The 18,583-nt window shown below is 37.2% G+C and overlaps 1 protein-coding gene and 1 long non-coding RNA gene across 7 annotated transcripts in view; both read right to left on the bottom strand.

Annotated features, from left to right (window-relative positions):
- LOC111071809 (ras-GEF domain-containing family member 1B) overlaps positions 1-12,348 on the bottom strand; it is a 29,984-nt gene extending 17,636 nt beyond the window's left edge. For 4 of the 6 annotated variants that reach the window (XM_041596290.1, XM_022363331.2, XM_041596289.1 and 1 more), the window contains exons 1-4: positions 12,275-12,348; positions 2,991-3,710; positions 1,055-1,165; positions 781-894 (exon numbers count right to left, since the gene is read on the bottom strand). In XM_041596290.1, coding sequence (XP_041452224.1) covers positions 781-894; positions 1,055-1,165; positions 2,991-3,359 — 594 coding nt within the window. In that variant the 5' untranslated portion in view covers positions 3,360-3,710; positions 12,275-12,348. Of the gene's footprint in view, positions 1-780; positions 895-1,054; positions 1,166-2,990; positions 3,711-11,766; positions 11,833-12,274 lie in introns of those variants that run through there. The other 2 variants (XM_041596287.1, XM_041596288.1) reach the window with 2 other exon arrangements.
- A 1,503-nt stretch (positions 12,349-13,851) lies between these two features.
- Positions 13,852-14,314, bottom strand: LOC121405517. The gene is made up of 2 exons (XR_005968623.1): positions 14,268-14,314; positions 13,852-14,181 (listed from the first exon to the last, which is right to left on the bottom strand). It is a non-coding gene; the product is annotated as an uncharacterized LOC121405517 (long non-coding RNA).
- Between the last annotated feature and the right edge of the window lie 4,269 nt (positions 14,315-18,583).

Raw genomic sequence — 18,583 nt, 5'->3', positions numbered from 1 at the left:
ACAAAATAAAAGTACCCTTGAGCATAAGGTATACCAAATGTTGATCTTATAGTTGGAAGATGTCGGCAATTAGCTTTAATCGTTGTTGTTATTGCTATGCTTTACCCAAGTTTTCTTTTGCCGAAAGGCATCGACTATCATCTCTATCAAATTAGCACTAATCTTTGGATTTGTTTGCAATGAATTAATTATTTTCCTACTAGGTCCTTGTTGGATTGCCCTTGTATCCTGTATTCAGTCCCATGTTTTGTTTGTCCTTTGGGTGTGTCTGCGTTTGGGTCTTGAGGTTGGCTTTGGCGTTGGTTTTGGTTTTGGGTGCGGGAAAGGGGTCTGTTGGACCGTTGGCTGCCTTTTGGCTTGTGGTTTTTTGGCTGGTGCCAGAAAAATCAACTTGGCAGCTATTCAAGAGCTTTAAGCGTTTGCGCATAAGTAGGAACTGATTTTTACTCCATTTGCAGTTTACAATATAGGAGTTGCTTGTAACCACAATTTTTTGGATAGTTACATTTAACAGGAAGTAGTTTAAAATAACAAGGAAAATTCTTTAAGATCTATAAAAGATTTAAGCTCTGCTTTAAGTTTAAGAATTTGACCAATTAACAATCTATGATTTTTGCCAGATATCGTTCATTACATATTCATGATTTTACCACCTATTTTTTGTATTCGTAAAATATTTTTTTTTTGCACATAAATATTCATTTTTCACTTTCCATTTTTTTGCTTATTTCTTTTAAATCCGAATTAGTTACAAAATGTAAGAGCAGAGATGATTCTTACCTTATCTAAGTCGATGACATTCTTGGGTATGAGCGCCTCGATGAGGGAGTCCAATGGCCCAGAAACTATTCTACCATTTATGTACATTATGCCACCAGAACCCAAAAACGAGCTCTGTCAAAAAGTATGCAAACAGTCAATATATTTTTTCTTAGATTAAAAATTTGTTTTCTCGAGTGGAAATAAGCTAAAATAAATAATAATAAAACCAATTTACTTAGCAAATTAAATGATGGTTCCAAATTCCATTTGGCAAAACATTATGCTTAATTACCTCAAAATTAATATCACATTGGCTGCGTTTGTGCGGATTTTTGGGTACATCGTACTGAACCACATCGTCACCGAAACCCACACGGTTGTGCCCAACCGATTTTGCGGCTAGCTGCATACAAACAAAGTGAAAATTAATGGATAATAAAGTGTCTGGTCCGTCCTCAAAATGTGTGTACATGGATGTTTTCCAGAAGTCGGAATTAAATGTTAAAATGTGAATTTAGGGGAATAATTAAATAAGATTTCCCTGTCGTTTATTTGTGAAAATATTTAACTATTCAAAGGAAAAATGCTTTGAATCTTTTTAAGTAATTTTAATTTTGTTATCTTGGGATTGATAGTAATATTCAAGTTTTTATTTTTATTTAAAAAATTTTTTTTAGAGGTTGCTACCGAATTAAAAAAAAATTTGGAAAAAACAAAAAAAATTTGTTTTGCTGAATGAATTGAATAATGTGGTGAAATCTATCGCATATATATTGATAGCATTAATACCGACATTATTAAGTTATTGGCAGTAAAAGCCTGCATAAGTTTTTGCGAACAAGCTAACTAAATAAATAAAACTAAAAAAATATATCAACCTCAGCTGAACTTCCAGATTTTCACCAATCGTTAATTTTTTAGCAGTAACTAAACAAACATTTTTTTTTATTATTATTATGAACTAGTTTCTAAGTTTCAATATTATTTGAAAACGAGAAGGAACGTGTGAGTCGCTTCTGGGGGCGCGACTTTACTTATAACCGTACTCAGTCAGTATATACATTTTTGAGCTTATGATTTTTTAGATTTTAGAATTTAAAAAAAAAGTACATATAACATTTTTTGCTACACTTGTTATCAACATCTACAATGTATATTATGCATCTAACATGTACATTCTATATGTACCATTTAGATTCTTCATCTCCTCCGCTAGAGGGCGCTCGCGTACTTACCGAGGCAGAGTGTGCAAGCGAGAAAGAGAAAGAGTAGCGGGTCTCTTGATGAAGTAAGCGGGGGAGGCAACTGATAATTAATTTCTTCATTCTGGCTATAATTATTATCCGATCTGATTGAGATTGCGTACCCCTTAACTCTTTTTGAGTACGGGTATAAAAACCGACCAATTTAAATTTTGTATACCTGTACTCAAAAAGAGTTAAGGGGTATATTAGATTTGTGGTAAAAGTGGATGTGTGTAACGAAGAGAAAGAAACGTTTCCGACCCCATAAAGTATATATATTCTTGATCAGCATCATGTCTGTCTGTCCGTCCGTCTGTCCGTCTTGTTGAGCGCCTAGATCTCAGAGACTATAAGAGTTAGGGTAACCAAATTTGGTTTCCAGACTCATGTGATATCACACTGCTACAAGTGTATTTCAAAATTTCGCCCCGCCCCCTTCCGCCACCACAAAGGACGTAAATCTGTGGCGGGCACAATTTTAAAGATACGATAAAATTAAAAACGCAATATAGTAGAGACTATCTAACATATTTTTTTTTTTCTTTTAAATATTCTCAAAAAATTAGTAAGCCCAAAAATTTATAAACTGACTGAGTACGGATTTAAGGAGAGCGCCCCAAAAGCGACTCACGTTCCTTCTCGCTTGTAATGTATATTTAACCAAAAAAGTGTATTTTCTTTTCGTGGTAGCAACCGCCAATATAATATTAATTTTATTTACTAACAAAGAACAGAATAAAGAAAATAAAAATTATTATATATGGATCAAACTTTGGCCCAGCCTAATGTATATGTTGTTGAGGAAAACATCCTTTCGATAAATAAAATGCTCAAAAAACTATAAAAATTAACAAAATAGATTTAAAGAACATCAATTGCTTTCGCGTTGCTCTTAGGGTGCAGAAGCACTTTGAAACACCATCGAATGAAATGAATGAAAAATGATTTAACAATGGAATTAGGAGTCCCCTAGTAATCACTCACCTCGATTTGCTGAAACCCCATTTCCAAGTCATATGCACTGAGCTGCTCCGCGCTGTGTCGCCGCCTGTAGCGTATGCCCAAGCTCCCTGGGCCGACGCCAAGGAAAGCTGTCTCCGCTGTCAGATTGCCGGCATCCAGAGAGAAAACGCCATCATTTGTCGCCTCCAGAGATGGAACCGGCTCGTTCTCCAGGCAGCACTCGTCGCTGTCGGAGCTGCTGCTACTGCTGGGGTGGCGGCAGCGACGACGCCGACGGTGGCGACATTTGTCGCGATCCCGCTGGCCGCGCGATTTTTCCAGCACTGTTTGCTTGCAACGCATGCCGCAGGCCATGGCGGATATCTTACTGGCATAAAAGTACATCGCCATGTGTCACGTTCGGGCAGCCGCTCCTGACGCGGTCATGTGTGTGGGTTAGTTGCTTCTGGGTTGGTGTGTCCCCCTCGGACTGGCTCCTCTTCTTGTTTAATGCATGAGCACGGATCGGGCTGGTGAAAAGTTACCCTTCTCCATGGCTGGACACGCAGGTGACAGTGAGGGTGTGTGTCATGCAATCAAACGTCAATTTCGTGAAGGATTAGATGTTCGCCTGCCGGGCGCATTCTCGCATTCCGTTTAAATCCTTTGGGGTAGGCTTAGTTGACACATCATTCCCTTTATCGTTCCCCGATTTACCAATTTTCACACCGGTAAGATTAGTTCTTGGCTTTTCCCCACTTCCTGAAACAGAAAAAAGAGCCAAATCAAAAATGGAGTCAGGGAAATACTCTCTGCCCACTTGGCGTCAACACATCAACTTTACGGTCAATCGCAGCACATTGCTCATACGCCGTTTGGCCCTCGCACAAGTGCTCAAATCACTGGCCTTGTCCTATAGCTGCCTCAGTGTGTGTGGTGGTTATGGTTAGGGTTATTATCCCTTTCGGCCCAAGTCAATAAGGGCGTAACCGAAACGTCCTGATGGGAAGGAAGAGGACAGCTGCCTTTTACTTGGGTCGATGGCAATCATTAAATCACTGCAGATGCGTTAAGGCTAAGCAAGATCTGATTTATACAAAAAAAAATAGTCAATGATGTATAGATTGGTTAGGTCAAGCTTATAAATGAATAAACATTTTTGGCCTTGATTTTTCCTTGAATAGAGTAAAAGATGTTAATGGACTCTATACTTTGCTCCTTTGGTTATTAAATATGAGCTCTGCACTTTATCCAGATAAAGTATACAAATATGTAATCTTTTGGGGCTGTTTTTGTGTCCGTATGCATATTGATTTATGGTGGTGTTCCGGTTAGGGGTCAAAAGCATTCAATATTTGTGATATTTATATTTGTGGGATGAACGAATATTCACTACATCAATAAAGAGTCGAAAGAGAATTATTTCTCTCCCAAAGTCATTGAAGTTCTTTCCCCTTTTATCGTGCTCTGTCGTTTCATTCACGGCATTAAATGCACAGTTTAATCCTTCTCAGAAAACAACCTTGAAGCCCTCTGCGAAGCAGAAACGAATTAAAAAACGGAAATAATACGGGTATCAACAGGCTTGCCGGTGAAACTGTTTCATATATTATGAGGGGATTTTCACGTGTGCGAAAATTTCGATGCATTCCATTAAATAAATAAGAAATCCGAAGCAGTTGGTCTTAATGGAGATTAGCCACGCACAAAAGATAACGAGAGCTCGGCAGAGAGCAGCATCAAATGTGTGAAATATCCATTAAATAATAAATATATGCAGACACATAAATTGCCGATATTCCTATTGAGAGTGCACTCACGCACCTGTCCGGCAACTGTTGCTTTGCCTCGAAGGTTTCCAATCCGGTGCCGGAAGAAGAAATCGATCCAAAATCAGAGCAATATCTGGAGTTTACTTGACCCTATGCTCTTTTGATCTGCGTAAGATTCATTTTCTTTGACAGCTTAGCAAGGCATCAAATGTTGCGTCACTCACAAATATCCAATTAAGGAAACCAGATTCATGTGTTGGTCAGAGTCTCTTTATCTTTTGCATACTATATTTACTTGGGACTGTCTCCGATTTGTTCATTACATAAGCCATGCATAATAAATAATTTCTGTGTACAATCTGCATTTCAATGGTGGCTATTCCCAGTCAGATCAGAAATGGGATTACAGGCTTAGTGGTTCAACAAATATGAGGTATATATATGTATATGAAATGAATTTAGTCAATTTGTAAATAGTCAAAGTGAAACATGAGATAGCTTTGAGTGGGGATCTCCGAATGTTTGTGCAATAGTCATTCAAAATATTTTTTGAGAGAAAGCTACCAGCTAAACCTACGCATGTTGGACAAGCCACATTTACATTAGAAAATGGATAAATGTTGCAAGAAACCATCAAACTGCATAATCCAGTCAACAGTTGTGAAATTGCAATTGAAGAGAAAATGTGAAAGGGAGAATGTGCTAAAAGAAATGTTCGAACTATAACATCCTAATTGCTTAAATTTACTTTACATTTGAATTCCCTTAAAGAGGATATTATGATTTTGGTTATATGTACGTTTGCAACAAACAAAATAAAGTATTTTCAAATTGAAATATTTTTTTTTTTCAATTATGTCGGTCAATTTCTCTTTTTCTGGGAGAAAAAGTTAAAATCGACAAGATTGGACCAAAGATGGATCAAAACCTTTCCTATATCTGAGATAGGAATATCTATAAAAGAACATGTTCCAAATTATCTTCAACGCTTACGAACACAGTAAAATATAGGTACCAAAAAGGTTATAGTATGGTAAGCACAAAAACTGACTCTGTTTAGGTTCGGAATTTAGTAAACCCTTTCCTGGTTATTTAAAAGATAAACACTTTTGGAAAATTAAATTTTTTCTTTTTAAATTATTGTATCTATTTATACGCTTGTGAAGGATTCAATAATTTTATAATTTTATATTTTATATTGCTGTTGGAAAATAGTGATAAAATACTATTTCATTTGAAACAACTCAAATCAGTATCAGACTGCTATTTGAAATCATTGAATTGTTTCTAGAATAACCTTGTAACCAATAAATAAACTTTTTTTTTAACTTTCCAGATTTATTTATTTCAGTCTATGGTGTTATAGAGTATACAAGCTGCGTCATATTATATGGGTTTAGTTTTCCTCTTCTTCTTTTACATAAGCATTCATACATATTTATATGTACCATGTACATATATGTAAATTAAAACGAGAAGGAACGTGTGAGTCGCTTCTGGGGACGCGACTCTACTTATACCCGTACTCAGTCAGTATAAATGTATACATTTTTGAGCATGATTTTTTAGAATTTTAGAATTAAAAAAAAAATTTTACATTTTACATTTTTTTGCTACATATGATATCTGCACTACAAATACAATGTATATCTACATCTAACATGTAGTTGTACATGTTCCAATTGATTCTATCCCCGCTAGGGGTTGCTCGGGCACTGAACGCGGCAGAATGTGCGGCGGAGGAAAATGGATCGTTGTCGTCGGTGGGGGGGGGGGAAGCAACTGAATATTTCTCATTCTGGCTATTTATGCCGTCTGTTCAAATTTGGCAATCTGGTGTATGGGCCTCTACGATACTGCGTTTAGTTTTATCGTATTTTTTTGTGCCTGCCGCATTTTCGTCCATTGTGGGGCGGAAGTGGGCGGGGCGAAATCTGATACACTGGCGTGGTCACAGGTCTGGAACCAAATTTGGTTTCGCTAGCTTTTTGCTTGACCAGGCGCTCATCGGACGGACAGACGGCAGACGGCGGACGGCGGCGGAGGGCGGCGGCAGACAGGCTACGACTCGGCTATTGTGCTGCGATTATATCTTTTGGGGTCGGATTTTCCTCTCTCGTTACACACACCACTTTTACCACAACTAATATACCCCTACCTTTTTTGAGTACGGGTATAAAAATGTAATATTTTTTTTGTACTATTTATATGAACACGGCTGTATTTACATTTGGTATTGCCTGCATTTTAGGGCAGTATCATGCTCAAGTGAGCGTAACAAAGGCGGAACACACACAAAACTTATGATATATACTCGAATTTGACAAAAACTTGTACACAGTTAACTACAAGTTATGCCTGCACGCCCACATCTTTCTGAACAACCTTGCATTGTTGGGCTAAAGACAAAAAAAAAAACGAAATATATCTTTCTTTCTTATTCTTTTTTTTTTGGGACAGAGGCTTATTATAATTCCAACCATGTCGACCGACAGCAGGCTAAAATCTATGCGGAAGGCTGGCCAATGAAATGTTTTCAATTTATATATTGACAACGCAAAGTTCTTATTTTATTTTGTGGATGATATTAAGTGCCTCAGGAGAAGGGTGGGATATAGTGGATATGGAGGCAGGGACAGGGTCCTGCAGTGCCTTGGGAAAAGCAAAATATATCGAAGAATGTAAAGCAGGGAAATATATATGTGACTAACAAATTTTATTACGTTTAAATGCCCATTACTGATGCCGTTTTCTACAATCTTATGGTAGAAAAAAAGAGGCACACATACCCAAAACAAAATTGAACAATTATATTGGATACGGTAAGCATTTTAGAAAAATGTCGGTAAGCGAATATTAAATTAAGTATAATTTCTCGGAAAGAAGAACATTCAACAAGCCGCAAAAAATGACCGCAAAAAAAGCTGATTGCTGCATTTGTTGTTCGTTTCATGGTTATCCCTCCTTGACCGGGTATGCCTTCCCCCCATTGTGAATTTGTATTATTACTAATATAAGAGGAGGATAATTCTACGGAATGCAGCCAGCTGTTTTTGCTTAGTCCACCACAAATGGATTAAATTAGTCTCTGTTCATGTGCCATGGCATGCGATTGAGTGAATAGAATTTTAACCACAGCACACTGTTAATAATCATCCTCAATAATTTGAAATATTTTCAGCTTGATTGTGAATACTTGAAACTCTCGAAGGCTTTGCCAATTTTAGGACCAATCTGAACTTAACTACAGTCCAAACAAGTCCCAGTAGACAGTTGGTGGTTTGGGGACAAGGAGCAGCTGCTGCAAGTGTCCTCAAATCTATTAGCATAAAACTGATAAAAATAAACTGATGTTGTTGTCGCTGTTGTCAACAAGCAGCAGTTGTCAACATGTTTTCTGTGATTAAAGTTAATTGGTTAATGAAATATTTTAGGTGAAGTTATGAAATTCAATGTTATTCCATTTATAACTTCGATTCCTTCGCTTCACTTCGAATTAATTTGATTGTTTTTCCCGTTTTCCATTAGTATTTAATTTTATCCGCTTGCAGTTTGCGTATATTCACTTTGCTTGCTTTCTGTGTTCCAGAGTTGTTTTCCTCGGATTTAAAATAAATTATAATTTTGTTTTTTGTTCAGCTCTGAAGTTATTTATTTGCGTGGTTTCGTCACTTGGATACTCACATTTGCAACATTTTATATTTATCACTTTATTGAATTTTTCAGACAGTCGACTGTCGACTGCAGTCGTTACTTTTATTCAGCAAATGCTTTTTCGGATATTTATGTATGCCACACATATACATTATTTATTATACAATTCAGCAAAATTAAATAACTATTTATTTTGGATATTTACAAAAATGGTAAATCAGAACTATGCATGAATATGGGGAAAGATGGGAAAAGAGTTGGGGGAAATGCTATGGAAATGATTTGTCATGCATTGGAGCTTAATGGGAGTAAAAATTGATTAGGATTACCTTTAATGCTTTTAAATCTTTCTTATCTTAAAGCCATACACTTCAGAAAACTTCAGGAAACAAAAAATATATACTAAATAAATTGTCATTTAAAGTTCATAGATATCTGTTGTTAGTCTTTCTTCTCACGAAACCATTATTCCATCATTTTAACCCCTTGCACAGACAAAGTGCTTAAATTAAATACAGCTTTTGTGTACTCCTCACTTTCAGTTTCACTTTTTTCCTGTTGCGTTGGACAATCAGTATTTACATTAGATTTAATAAGCTTTTTTACGCTTTTGTCTGCGGACTGAACTGAGGAAACGTGCGCTAATAAAAGTCCCTTTCAAATTACATTGACATTGTCTCCGAGCTTGTTAACTTGGCACCATTTGTAAGGTTTTAATGAAGGAAAAGTTAAAAAGCACTTTTCACTTGATTTTTTCCTGGCTCCCAAGCACAACAGCACGATACCATCCCATCTATGCCCCATTTTCCAGCATGGCTAGAAACAGATTAAAAAAAAAAATTAACACAAAATAGCAAGACAGCAAGTTGTGGGGAAGTGACTCGACAAAGGAATACTTGGTATTCAAATGCTATTGGGAATGTGCTTCAGATCTATGTTTCTATAAAACTCCAGATAAATACTCTAAGTTTGTATATGTGGAAAGACGGAATAAATGCCTTTTTCGCCAGGAAAAATGTCTTTCTTCCTATGTTTCTAAGAATGTTAAATAAAAGTAATATGGGATCGAAACCGCTTCTGTCTGCCTGTTACATTTACTTTGACAACTACAGTGTAGTTTTTCACTTCATGTAGGTTAAAAAACTGGAAAAATTAAGTAAAAAAGCGACAAGAAAACTGTCATAAGAGTGGCGTAAGATAAAAACCGATATTAAATTACTTTGACTTTCGATGCTGGACCGTAAAATAACGCATTTGGGTCAGCTCTAAACTGTGAGGGAGAGTTTCCCGCTTCCACCAGGATCCTATGCACACCTTGATGTGAGTTCTCCCGAAATTAATACAATGCCAGCGACAACAAAATTTATTTGATGACTTTTTAATTTTTTTATCAGATACTTTATTACAATCACACCGCATCGACCAGGCCCACAACCAGGCGACCGCAACAAAACCAAAACCCAAACCATGCTAATTTCTTATCCATCACTTTATATGGCAGCCGTAAAAAAACGAAAGTCGGCTTGAAGTCTGAAAGCATTTTAGCATCATCATCAATCTCTTTGGCCAGAATGTTAGTAACTGCATTGCCAGGACAATTGACAAAGTGATGATGGGCTTCTGCCACTATGGCGGATAAGTTTATGCAAATGCATCTGGGATCGGTTCAGCTGGCTTTGGAATAAGGAAATTAGCCTTGAGGGGGAAAAACGGCACACATTGTTTTAGTATGTAGAAATGTTTAAAATAAAACATTAAGTTAGACTGAAAAGAGACGAGCGATTATATTTGGGCTTCATCTATATTACATTTTGCTTCTTTTTAGGAATAGAAAACCCAAAAGAAAATGATTAAGCTACGTAGTACGTACATAAAATAAATTGAATATCAATTGGTAACTTAAACTTCTTGTATTAGTATGTCTTGAGCATTTCTTATTTTTATCAAAAGTATATTTTGTAGATTTGTAGAGATAACTCGACACTTCCTTAGAATCTCGCATTAGAAACATGCCTTGTTGTATACAATAATGCACTTATTGTTCAGCCGCAAAATGCATTATCATAAGACCATTGTAATAAGCACTCATTGTCCTTGAACAATGGTCTGAGTATCCAAACAATTGCATTATAACTATGTAAGCCGAACAGTTTGCGTATCAAGTTTGCGGCGCCACAGAGACTCCACCTAGTATTGGTACTTAACTGAATTTCATCAATTAATTATTTTCTCTGGCACATTTTTACATGTACTTAAAGATGACACAGACGGAACACACTCGTGGAAATTCAACCACTCAATTCAACTTAATTCATTTCATTAATTGAAAATGCATTACTGTTTAACAGCCATAAGTAAATGAGATCCAATGTCCGAGCTTCATTTTGCAAGCGGAAATGGGAACTATAAGCCAACGGCAACCACAACACCGAAAACAGCAAATAAATGCTCGGGGATATATCCGAAAAAGACTATCGCGACTGTGGCAAACCAGTTTGGGACACATATTGGGAATCGGAGTCAATGAGGCACCCAACATTATCGACATTGCCGGTTAACGGTAACTGTAATGTTAAAATGTTGGCAGAAACTCGTAAATTATACAAAATTTTCGAGAAGAACAGCGCGTGAGTTGGTTTCCCAGATAGGGTGCATTGGCTTTGTTTATCGATTGTAAATTTTTTTTTTTTACTGTGTGAATATAAACTGAATAAAAGAAGCGTAGGTAAGCGAAGCTGTGGGCACTCTTTCAGATCAAAAATCATTGCAATAAATGGTTTCTCGACCAATTATTTTCATTGTGAAGCTATGACAATTGCCTAAAATGTTTGGTTTTTTAAGAAAAAATCAAAACGGAGTTTTCTATTCAGGAAGGAATACTTGAATACTGATGAAATTCAGTTAAGTACTAATACTAGGTGGAATCTCTGTTGCGATGTCAAGGACATCGGCTTTATTATCTCGCGTGTGAGTTATAATAAATAATGAAAATAGTTTATAAGTTCACAAGTTCATTCTTCTTTTTGTTGCAAAACTATCTCAATAACCTCTGCAAGTGTATAAAGACAGAAAATTCCTCTCATTTGGGCGAATGTGTGTGAGTTCTCAAATTGCAAGTTAATCGAACGTTGCATACTTATTGGCGCATCCAGTCATGCGGAACCAAATGCGATACTACTTATTTATGCGAGGAACATTTTCAGCAGTTTAAATTCATATTTATTGATTTTTTTCAGAAATCGACACATTCCTTTACGGTTCTCATGGCTGCTGACAGCTGTATTCGACAATTACAAAAAGTTCTCAATGGAAATATGCTCTGGCAGTGCTTTGGGTGTGGTATTCCTTGCATACACCTATTGTTATGTGGAGAACTAGGACTTCAAACTCACTTTCCATTAAGATAATGGATGAAACTGGCTTAGACTTGAATTCCGATTTTTATATAATTTTTCACTGACATTTCTTTGATTATCACATTTGGATGGTTTTAAATTAATTTTTAATTTTCCCTTCCCAATAAGATTTTGGAGGTAGCAGGTTTAATAATTCCGATTTTTAAAACATTTCTCACTGACATTTCGTTAAGCATAAAATTTAATTCTCAATTGTTGTTGTTTATAAATTATTATTCCTTTGTGTATGGTCTTTTTGTTGAAGGATTATTTAATTTCCACTTTCCATTAAAAAATTGGGGGGAACTGGCTTAGACTTAAATAATTCCGATTTTTATAACATTTCTCAATGACAATTCGTCACACATAAAATTTAATTCTCACTGTTTGATGGTTTTAAATTATAATTCCTTTTGTGTATTTTTTGTAGATTTGTTAAATATTTTTGTGGGATGATTTAATTTTTTATTAAACGTATGCTTTAAAATTTTAAGATATCAATTACCGACTCAAATATTTCACTTCACAAGACTGCTCTGATTTATCCGCTAACTAAACCGCACACTTACAAAATCCACGACGAACTGAAGTGCGGACTCTCATCGGAAGGCATGTTAAAAGCTGTTTTCAGCCTTCAAACCCTTAACAGAAAAAAGAGCTCAAACAATGTTATAACAGAGGGAATTTTCAGTATGATTCCTGATAGAGCATGTTGCCATCCAACTTGCTCGATGTTCCAACAGGACATGTCTTTTACTGGTTCGCTTGTGTGGAACTAACACAGCTTCCACATTCAAATATTTTAGAAATGTAAGCTCACAGATAGATGAAGAGGGAAATTACTCAAATTTGTAAATGTGAATGCTGACATTGATCCCAACGTTTGTGGTCATATCAGTATTGCATTTTAACAACAAAAGAACCCATAAAGGGGAGGTATATTTAATTCCATGTACTAAAAAAATTCCATTAACTTTTAAAAATATATAACTATTATGTTCCCACTCTGGTTTGTAAAATTTCTTTAAACCCCATAGCACATTTTGTAAAATATTACCTCACTACGCCTTTAATTTGCTAGAGTGCGAGCTGTTAGTGGTTTGCTTTTTTCTACTCGCACCCACATTCCTGGTTAGGTGGACGCAACAAATTGCCTGCCATGTTTACAGCACTCAGCCATCGCATTGCTTTAATTACCCAGCCTGGGGGCTGGATGACACCTTAAAGTATGCTATACAAATGAGACATAATTTCGATTTTGGGCATGTGGGGGAGCGCCGGAATAATAGGGCGAGAATTGTAAATGACCCCTTAGTTTATCTCAGTCCTCGAAACATCCCATGGCAACTGATATCTTTGTTTACTCAGCTACGTTGTCAAATGTCTGGCAATGCTCTCGCCCTGCCTTTGCTTGTCTTCTTTTTGGCTGTGAAAAATGTTTATGACTGCGGGCTGTATTAGATGTCTGGGAAAATGTCACCCACGCTTGGGTTGGAGCTTGAAAAAATCCAAATTTAAATGCAAAAATTATGTCTGGGTGGGGAGGAAATGGGAGGGCAACAAATTAACGAAATCAATTTCAAATTTTCATTGAGCTCCCTCTCTAACTTTGCCTTTGGGTCAGCCGTATTAAAAGCTAAAGCGAAGGGACGGTCCTGGCCTCAGAATTTTTGAGGTCATTGGGAGTTTTATGCTGGAAAAACTTTCCATGCCAAAGGAGAAAGTTTTAAGTAGTAGCTTAAATTTGATATTTCTACCCAATTTTATTATTTGCAGCGGTTGCTGCCTTTGCCTTTTGCTGCTACTGCGGTTTGGCAAGTTTAAATGTTTGGAGAGATATTTAATTCATTTATAAAATATGCTCGGGTTCTGACCGGCTCTCTGTTTCCGTGTGGATGATGTGCAACGCCTGGCTGACTTTTAATTTAATGAAATTCTGTGTGTTTCAACAGTTAGTTAGCCCTATGCTTCCCGTCTTTACACCAATTAGCAGGCTGGATGAGTGTGGCATATGATGGAAAATATGTTTACAGAATTGCTCGCTCTATTGGAAGTGTGATCTCAGGAACACTCTATTCTAAATTTAAGCTAAGATAGTCATTTTATTATAAGTATATAAATGTTTGTGAATCGATGTACACACTTATGGATTTGTGCCTTTGCGACCACTTTTCATTATTCCGCTGTTATTTTTTCGCCGCTTTTTCTTCCCCCATTGGGCGTAACACAGGACGCCACTGAGACTTTAACGCGATTGTTCAAAGTCTATATCCAGGGACAAAGAGTTGCAGTACATTAGGGTGTTTCGCGACAGATCGGACAGCAGGAAGAGATTGGTGCAACAGAACTAATACGCGAGCGCCACCAGGGATGCATATGTGTGGCTCTGTGATCACCATCAGCTTTTACTCCCTGCATAGTGGAGGGAAGCAGCAGGCGCACGCAGCAGGCGCACACTTTTAAATCAAAGTGCAAAAGTTTATACCTACTTTCCTTACCTTAATTCTGCGGTCGATTGGCAACATCTTGGACGAAACAAATGGAGGACTCACTCCCCCTGAAAACAAATCGATAAATGTTGGAAATAACATGTCAGTGGGTTATCTAAGATAGATACGGCATTACCAACACATGCAAATTGAACTTGTTTGACACGGGCTAGCGTGAATGCGGGTTAGTCTATGTCTAATACAATTTCAGTTGCTTAATCCACCATGACTGACACTAAGAGCTAAGTTAAAGATGGTTGCAGAGGGAAGGGTTTGGGCGTGGAGGTCCCAGAATCTTTACGCACTAGAGCACTTCAAATACTTGGGATTGATATTGAATTACGCACTCACCCATTACTACATGCACCCATGAACACACACAGAAGCACATCCATGTATGAATGTCAACATATCATGTTACACTTCACTGTGTGTGTTTCTGCGCTAAGTGAGATGTTGTTTGGTGGCCAAAAGCCCTCATCCGTCCGAAATAGCAAGTGCAGAATGAAGCGGAAATGGCTGCCATGGCTCGTCTCTGTACATGAAGTCACAATGTTGACCCTTTTATTTCGACCGACAGTTTTATAACCAAAACCGCAAGAACATCAAGCGTTGTTTGCTTGAGATTTATGTGTGCACAGATTTTACGACTCGTGGAGAATAACAGCACTGGTACATAACTCCTCAAGGATCGGCTTAGTGGGATTTTAACATTGGTTGGTTCATTGCAGGCGATTGTGGACTGCATTTTAAACGAAATGGCACCCTGTATGTAAATTGATCTCATGTCACGGCAACAAAATGAAAAAGAAAACACTACCTGACTGGTAATTATGTTTCATACCTTGCCTGGGGGTAATGTCGATATCAGATTCAGTTCGTTTTACCTAAGGGAGTTGTTGTCATGAATACGAATTAAAAAAGGAAGATCAAGGTTATGTAAGCAACGATGGAAGCTTATTGGCTAAAAATCAACACTGATAAGGGAATTTAAACTCTGAAAACTCCAAAGGAATGTTTGCTGATCTTATTACAGAGCGTTCGTTAAAATATCCCCAAACACTGCTGACTTTATTTTAAGTGTACTTTTTGTTTGTTGTATTTTTGCTTACCTTTACCATTAAAGGACACTGCAAGGCATGCTGACAGACGCGCAATGCGGTTTAATTAGTGCAACTGACAGGCCGAAAAGAGCAATGCAACGATGCACTTTGCTTTCGGGATGAGGGTGAGATGACACGCAAAAAAAAAAAAAATGAAGGAGGAAATTGCCAAACTTAAAGAGGATTGGAGTTGAAACACGTTTCAATTAGCAGCACTTTCTGGGCAGGAGCAGCCACAGTCAGGGCCAATAATGAGTTGACAAATGGCTTGTGTCAAACAAAAGCCGCGTAGGACAAACAAACAAACCAGATGCCGGGTAAAATGCGATGCAAGGGCCAACAAACACGTCTCGTTGCCTGTTGTGCAACCCAGCCTAGCAGTCACTTTTATTGGTATTCTGACACTCATACTCGTACCAGCACTCCAGCCAACAACAGAACCGTCATCTTACGAGCACATGGCTAGGCTTAAGTGTCGCGTAATTTATTTTCCACCTCGTGGTGGAACCACCTCGTATCCTGCCATTGTCAAAGAGTACGACTAAAACAGGAGCCCCTGCGAAATTCATGGCCTAGTCACCGAAAAGGTTGTCTCTAGCCGTTGACAGCTGAAATTAATTTGTATGTGTCTGTTTTAAACTTCCTGAGTTATTCATGGGAGATATGCTAGTAGAGGAATGTATCTATTTGGAATCTATGGGAATGGTTAAGTACTTGTTTCTTATTCATTTCCGAGGACAAAGACAAATTAGCTTTAAATAAAAGCATTTTCCGTGCCTTGAAATTTGAAACATATAAAACAAAATGTTATTCAGTAATAATATTTATGTCATGTACTGGATTCTTTCAATCAGAAGATCACATACATTACATTTTCAATAAAGTTTTCTCTTTGAGGAAAATGCTGCTCATAATTAAAAATAATTATATTACATCACAAGGGTCTTTTACAATAAGCCACTTAACGGATTTATCATCACGAGTGCTTAACTTTCAGATGAATACTAATGAAAAAAAATAGCATAGCCCGATTAAGTGTATATTCCTCACGCCCCATATGATTTCGCTGGTAATGGATGTCACTCTCAAGATACAAGACGAAGGCTACCAATCCACTAAAATAAATGTACTAAAATATATCAAGAATATGAGAAAATGGGACATACAACTCTGACACGCACTGTCCATACGAGTAGGTTCAAGATACATATAAATGTGTATTCTCGTGTGAAGCACTGCAATTTAACTTTAATTTATTTTTAATTTGTGCATGCGTATCTCTCTGATTGAATCAGTATCAGTGTGAGTGTTAGTGTGAAGCTTGTGCTTGTATGTGCAAAAAGAAAATAAACTAGAAGGAACGTGTGAGTCGCTTCTGTGGACGCGACTCTTCTTTTATACCCGTACTAAGTCAGTATATAAATTTGTGAGCTTATGATTTGTGTAGAGTTTTAAAATATTTTACATTTAACATTTTTTGCTACATCTATATTTACATCTACAATGGCGATTACACATCTAAAATGTAGATTCGACTTACACAATGTATATTTTACATCTTCTCCGCAAAGGTCGCGCATTGCACAGGGCAGAGTGTATGCGAGCGAGAAGGAGAATGAGTGCTGGAGGGGTGATGGAAGCAACTGTAAATTAATTTCTTTATTCTGTCTATAATAATAATTCGATCTGATTCAGATTTAAAATTGTGGCTGGCACAGATTTTTTTCCTTTGTAGGGCCCGATGGGGCGGGATGAAATTTGGAAATTCACTACTAGCAGTGTGATATCACATGGGTCTGGGAACAAAATTTGGTTGCTCTAGCTCTTATGGTCTCTGGGATATAGGCGCTAATCAAGACGGACAGACGGACGGACGGACGGACGGACAGACGGACATGGCTATATCGACTCGGCCATTGATGCTGATCAAGAATATATATACTTTATGGGGTCGGAAATGTTTCCTTCTCTGCGTTGCACACATCCACTTTTATTAGAAGTCTAATATACCCCTTAACTCTTCGAGTACGGGAAAAAAAAATTACCGTTGCGATACCATGGCCAGCGGTATCCGGAAGCAGCTGGGGGTAGTGGCAGAATGGAGAAATGGAGCAGGCATCAGAAGACTGAGCGAATTTCGTTTATGACTATTTTATGCCAACTGCAAGTTTTTTGCACTTTATTTTCGGCGGAGCTTAACATGCAAATTATTATTTGCACTGTGTGTGGCGTGCCGTGGGGCAACATTGTGAGGGAATTTTATATGTGCCGGCGCCCTACAAAACGGTTTCCGTGTGGTGTTTGTGGCGCCTTTTTTATGGTCTACTCGAGTCAGCCTCTCCTTCTGTCTCTGTGGGTCCCTCTGTTGCGTACTTCAATTTGTAGTTTGACTTTTTTGTTATTTCATTTTCATTCGCACTGTTAATTATGTTACGCATTTGTTTGCTGTTATCCCTTTTTTTTTTCTGTGAAGTTAATGAAAAGCACTTTTTCACTCCTGCATTAAAAATATTTGAGCAAGAGTGGATTCCTGCAATGAAAAGTTAAATGCAAAAAACCCCTCATAGCAACATTTTGGTTTTTTTTTTGTTTGGGAATTAAGTTATAGTATAAAATAAATTGATAAATAAATAAGAAAAGGTATTCAAAGAGAACCAACTTAATATTTAAATTTATTATTTTCTGAAATTTTTTATTCGCTTAAGCGCTCGATTTCCACTTATCCTATATCATTTTTAATTTCCTTTTGCTGACACAAAATTCCAATTTCAAATTCCTGGTTAAGAAAAAGCATTTGATTTATTATAAAGAAATTCAAAGGAAATTATAGACGGAAAATATGATGGAAATTATTTTCCATTTTTTTAGGGCTCAGACTCAACTGTAATTGAAAAAATTTCGTGTCTTTCGTCTTAGTGCAAAGTTTTCCATCAGAAAAAAGTGGTAATATTCCAATCGGAAATGAGAAAATCTTTGCCTACTGCATCCACCTTTGAGGTGGTCTCTGGGCAAGTAATTAGTCATTTTTAATTGATTGGAGCAACTCCATCGACATCAGCGCTTTAATTTCTTACTGTTCGGCTCATGCAAATTACAAATAGGAGTCATGGAGCCAAGTCTAGAAAAATTTAATATCACGGATTGCAGTCAGGTTGCCCCTCTTCCTTCCTCAAGTAACTATTCCTTTAAATAGAGGTTGTTGCAACATAGCTTTAACAAGTC

The sequence above is a fragment of the Drosophila obscura genome, unplaced genomic scaffold (genome assembly GCF_018151105.1).
Source record: "Drosophila obscura isolate BZ-5 IFL unplaced genomic scaffold, ASM1815110v1 contig_14, whole genome shotgun sequence".
Taxonomy (NCBI): Eukaryota; Metazoa; Arthropoda; class Insecta; order Diptera; family Drosophilidae; genus Drosophila; species Drosophila obscura.
Note: the sequence above shows the minus strand (reverse complement) of the source record. Positions and strands in the feature narration are given on the sequence as shown.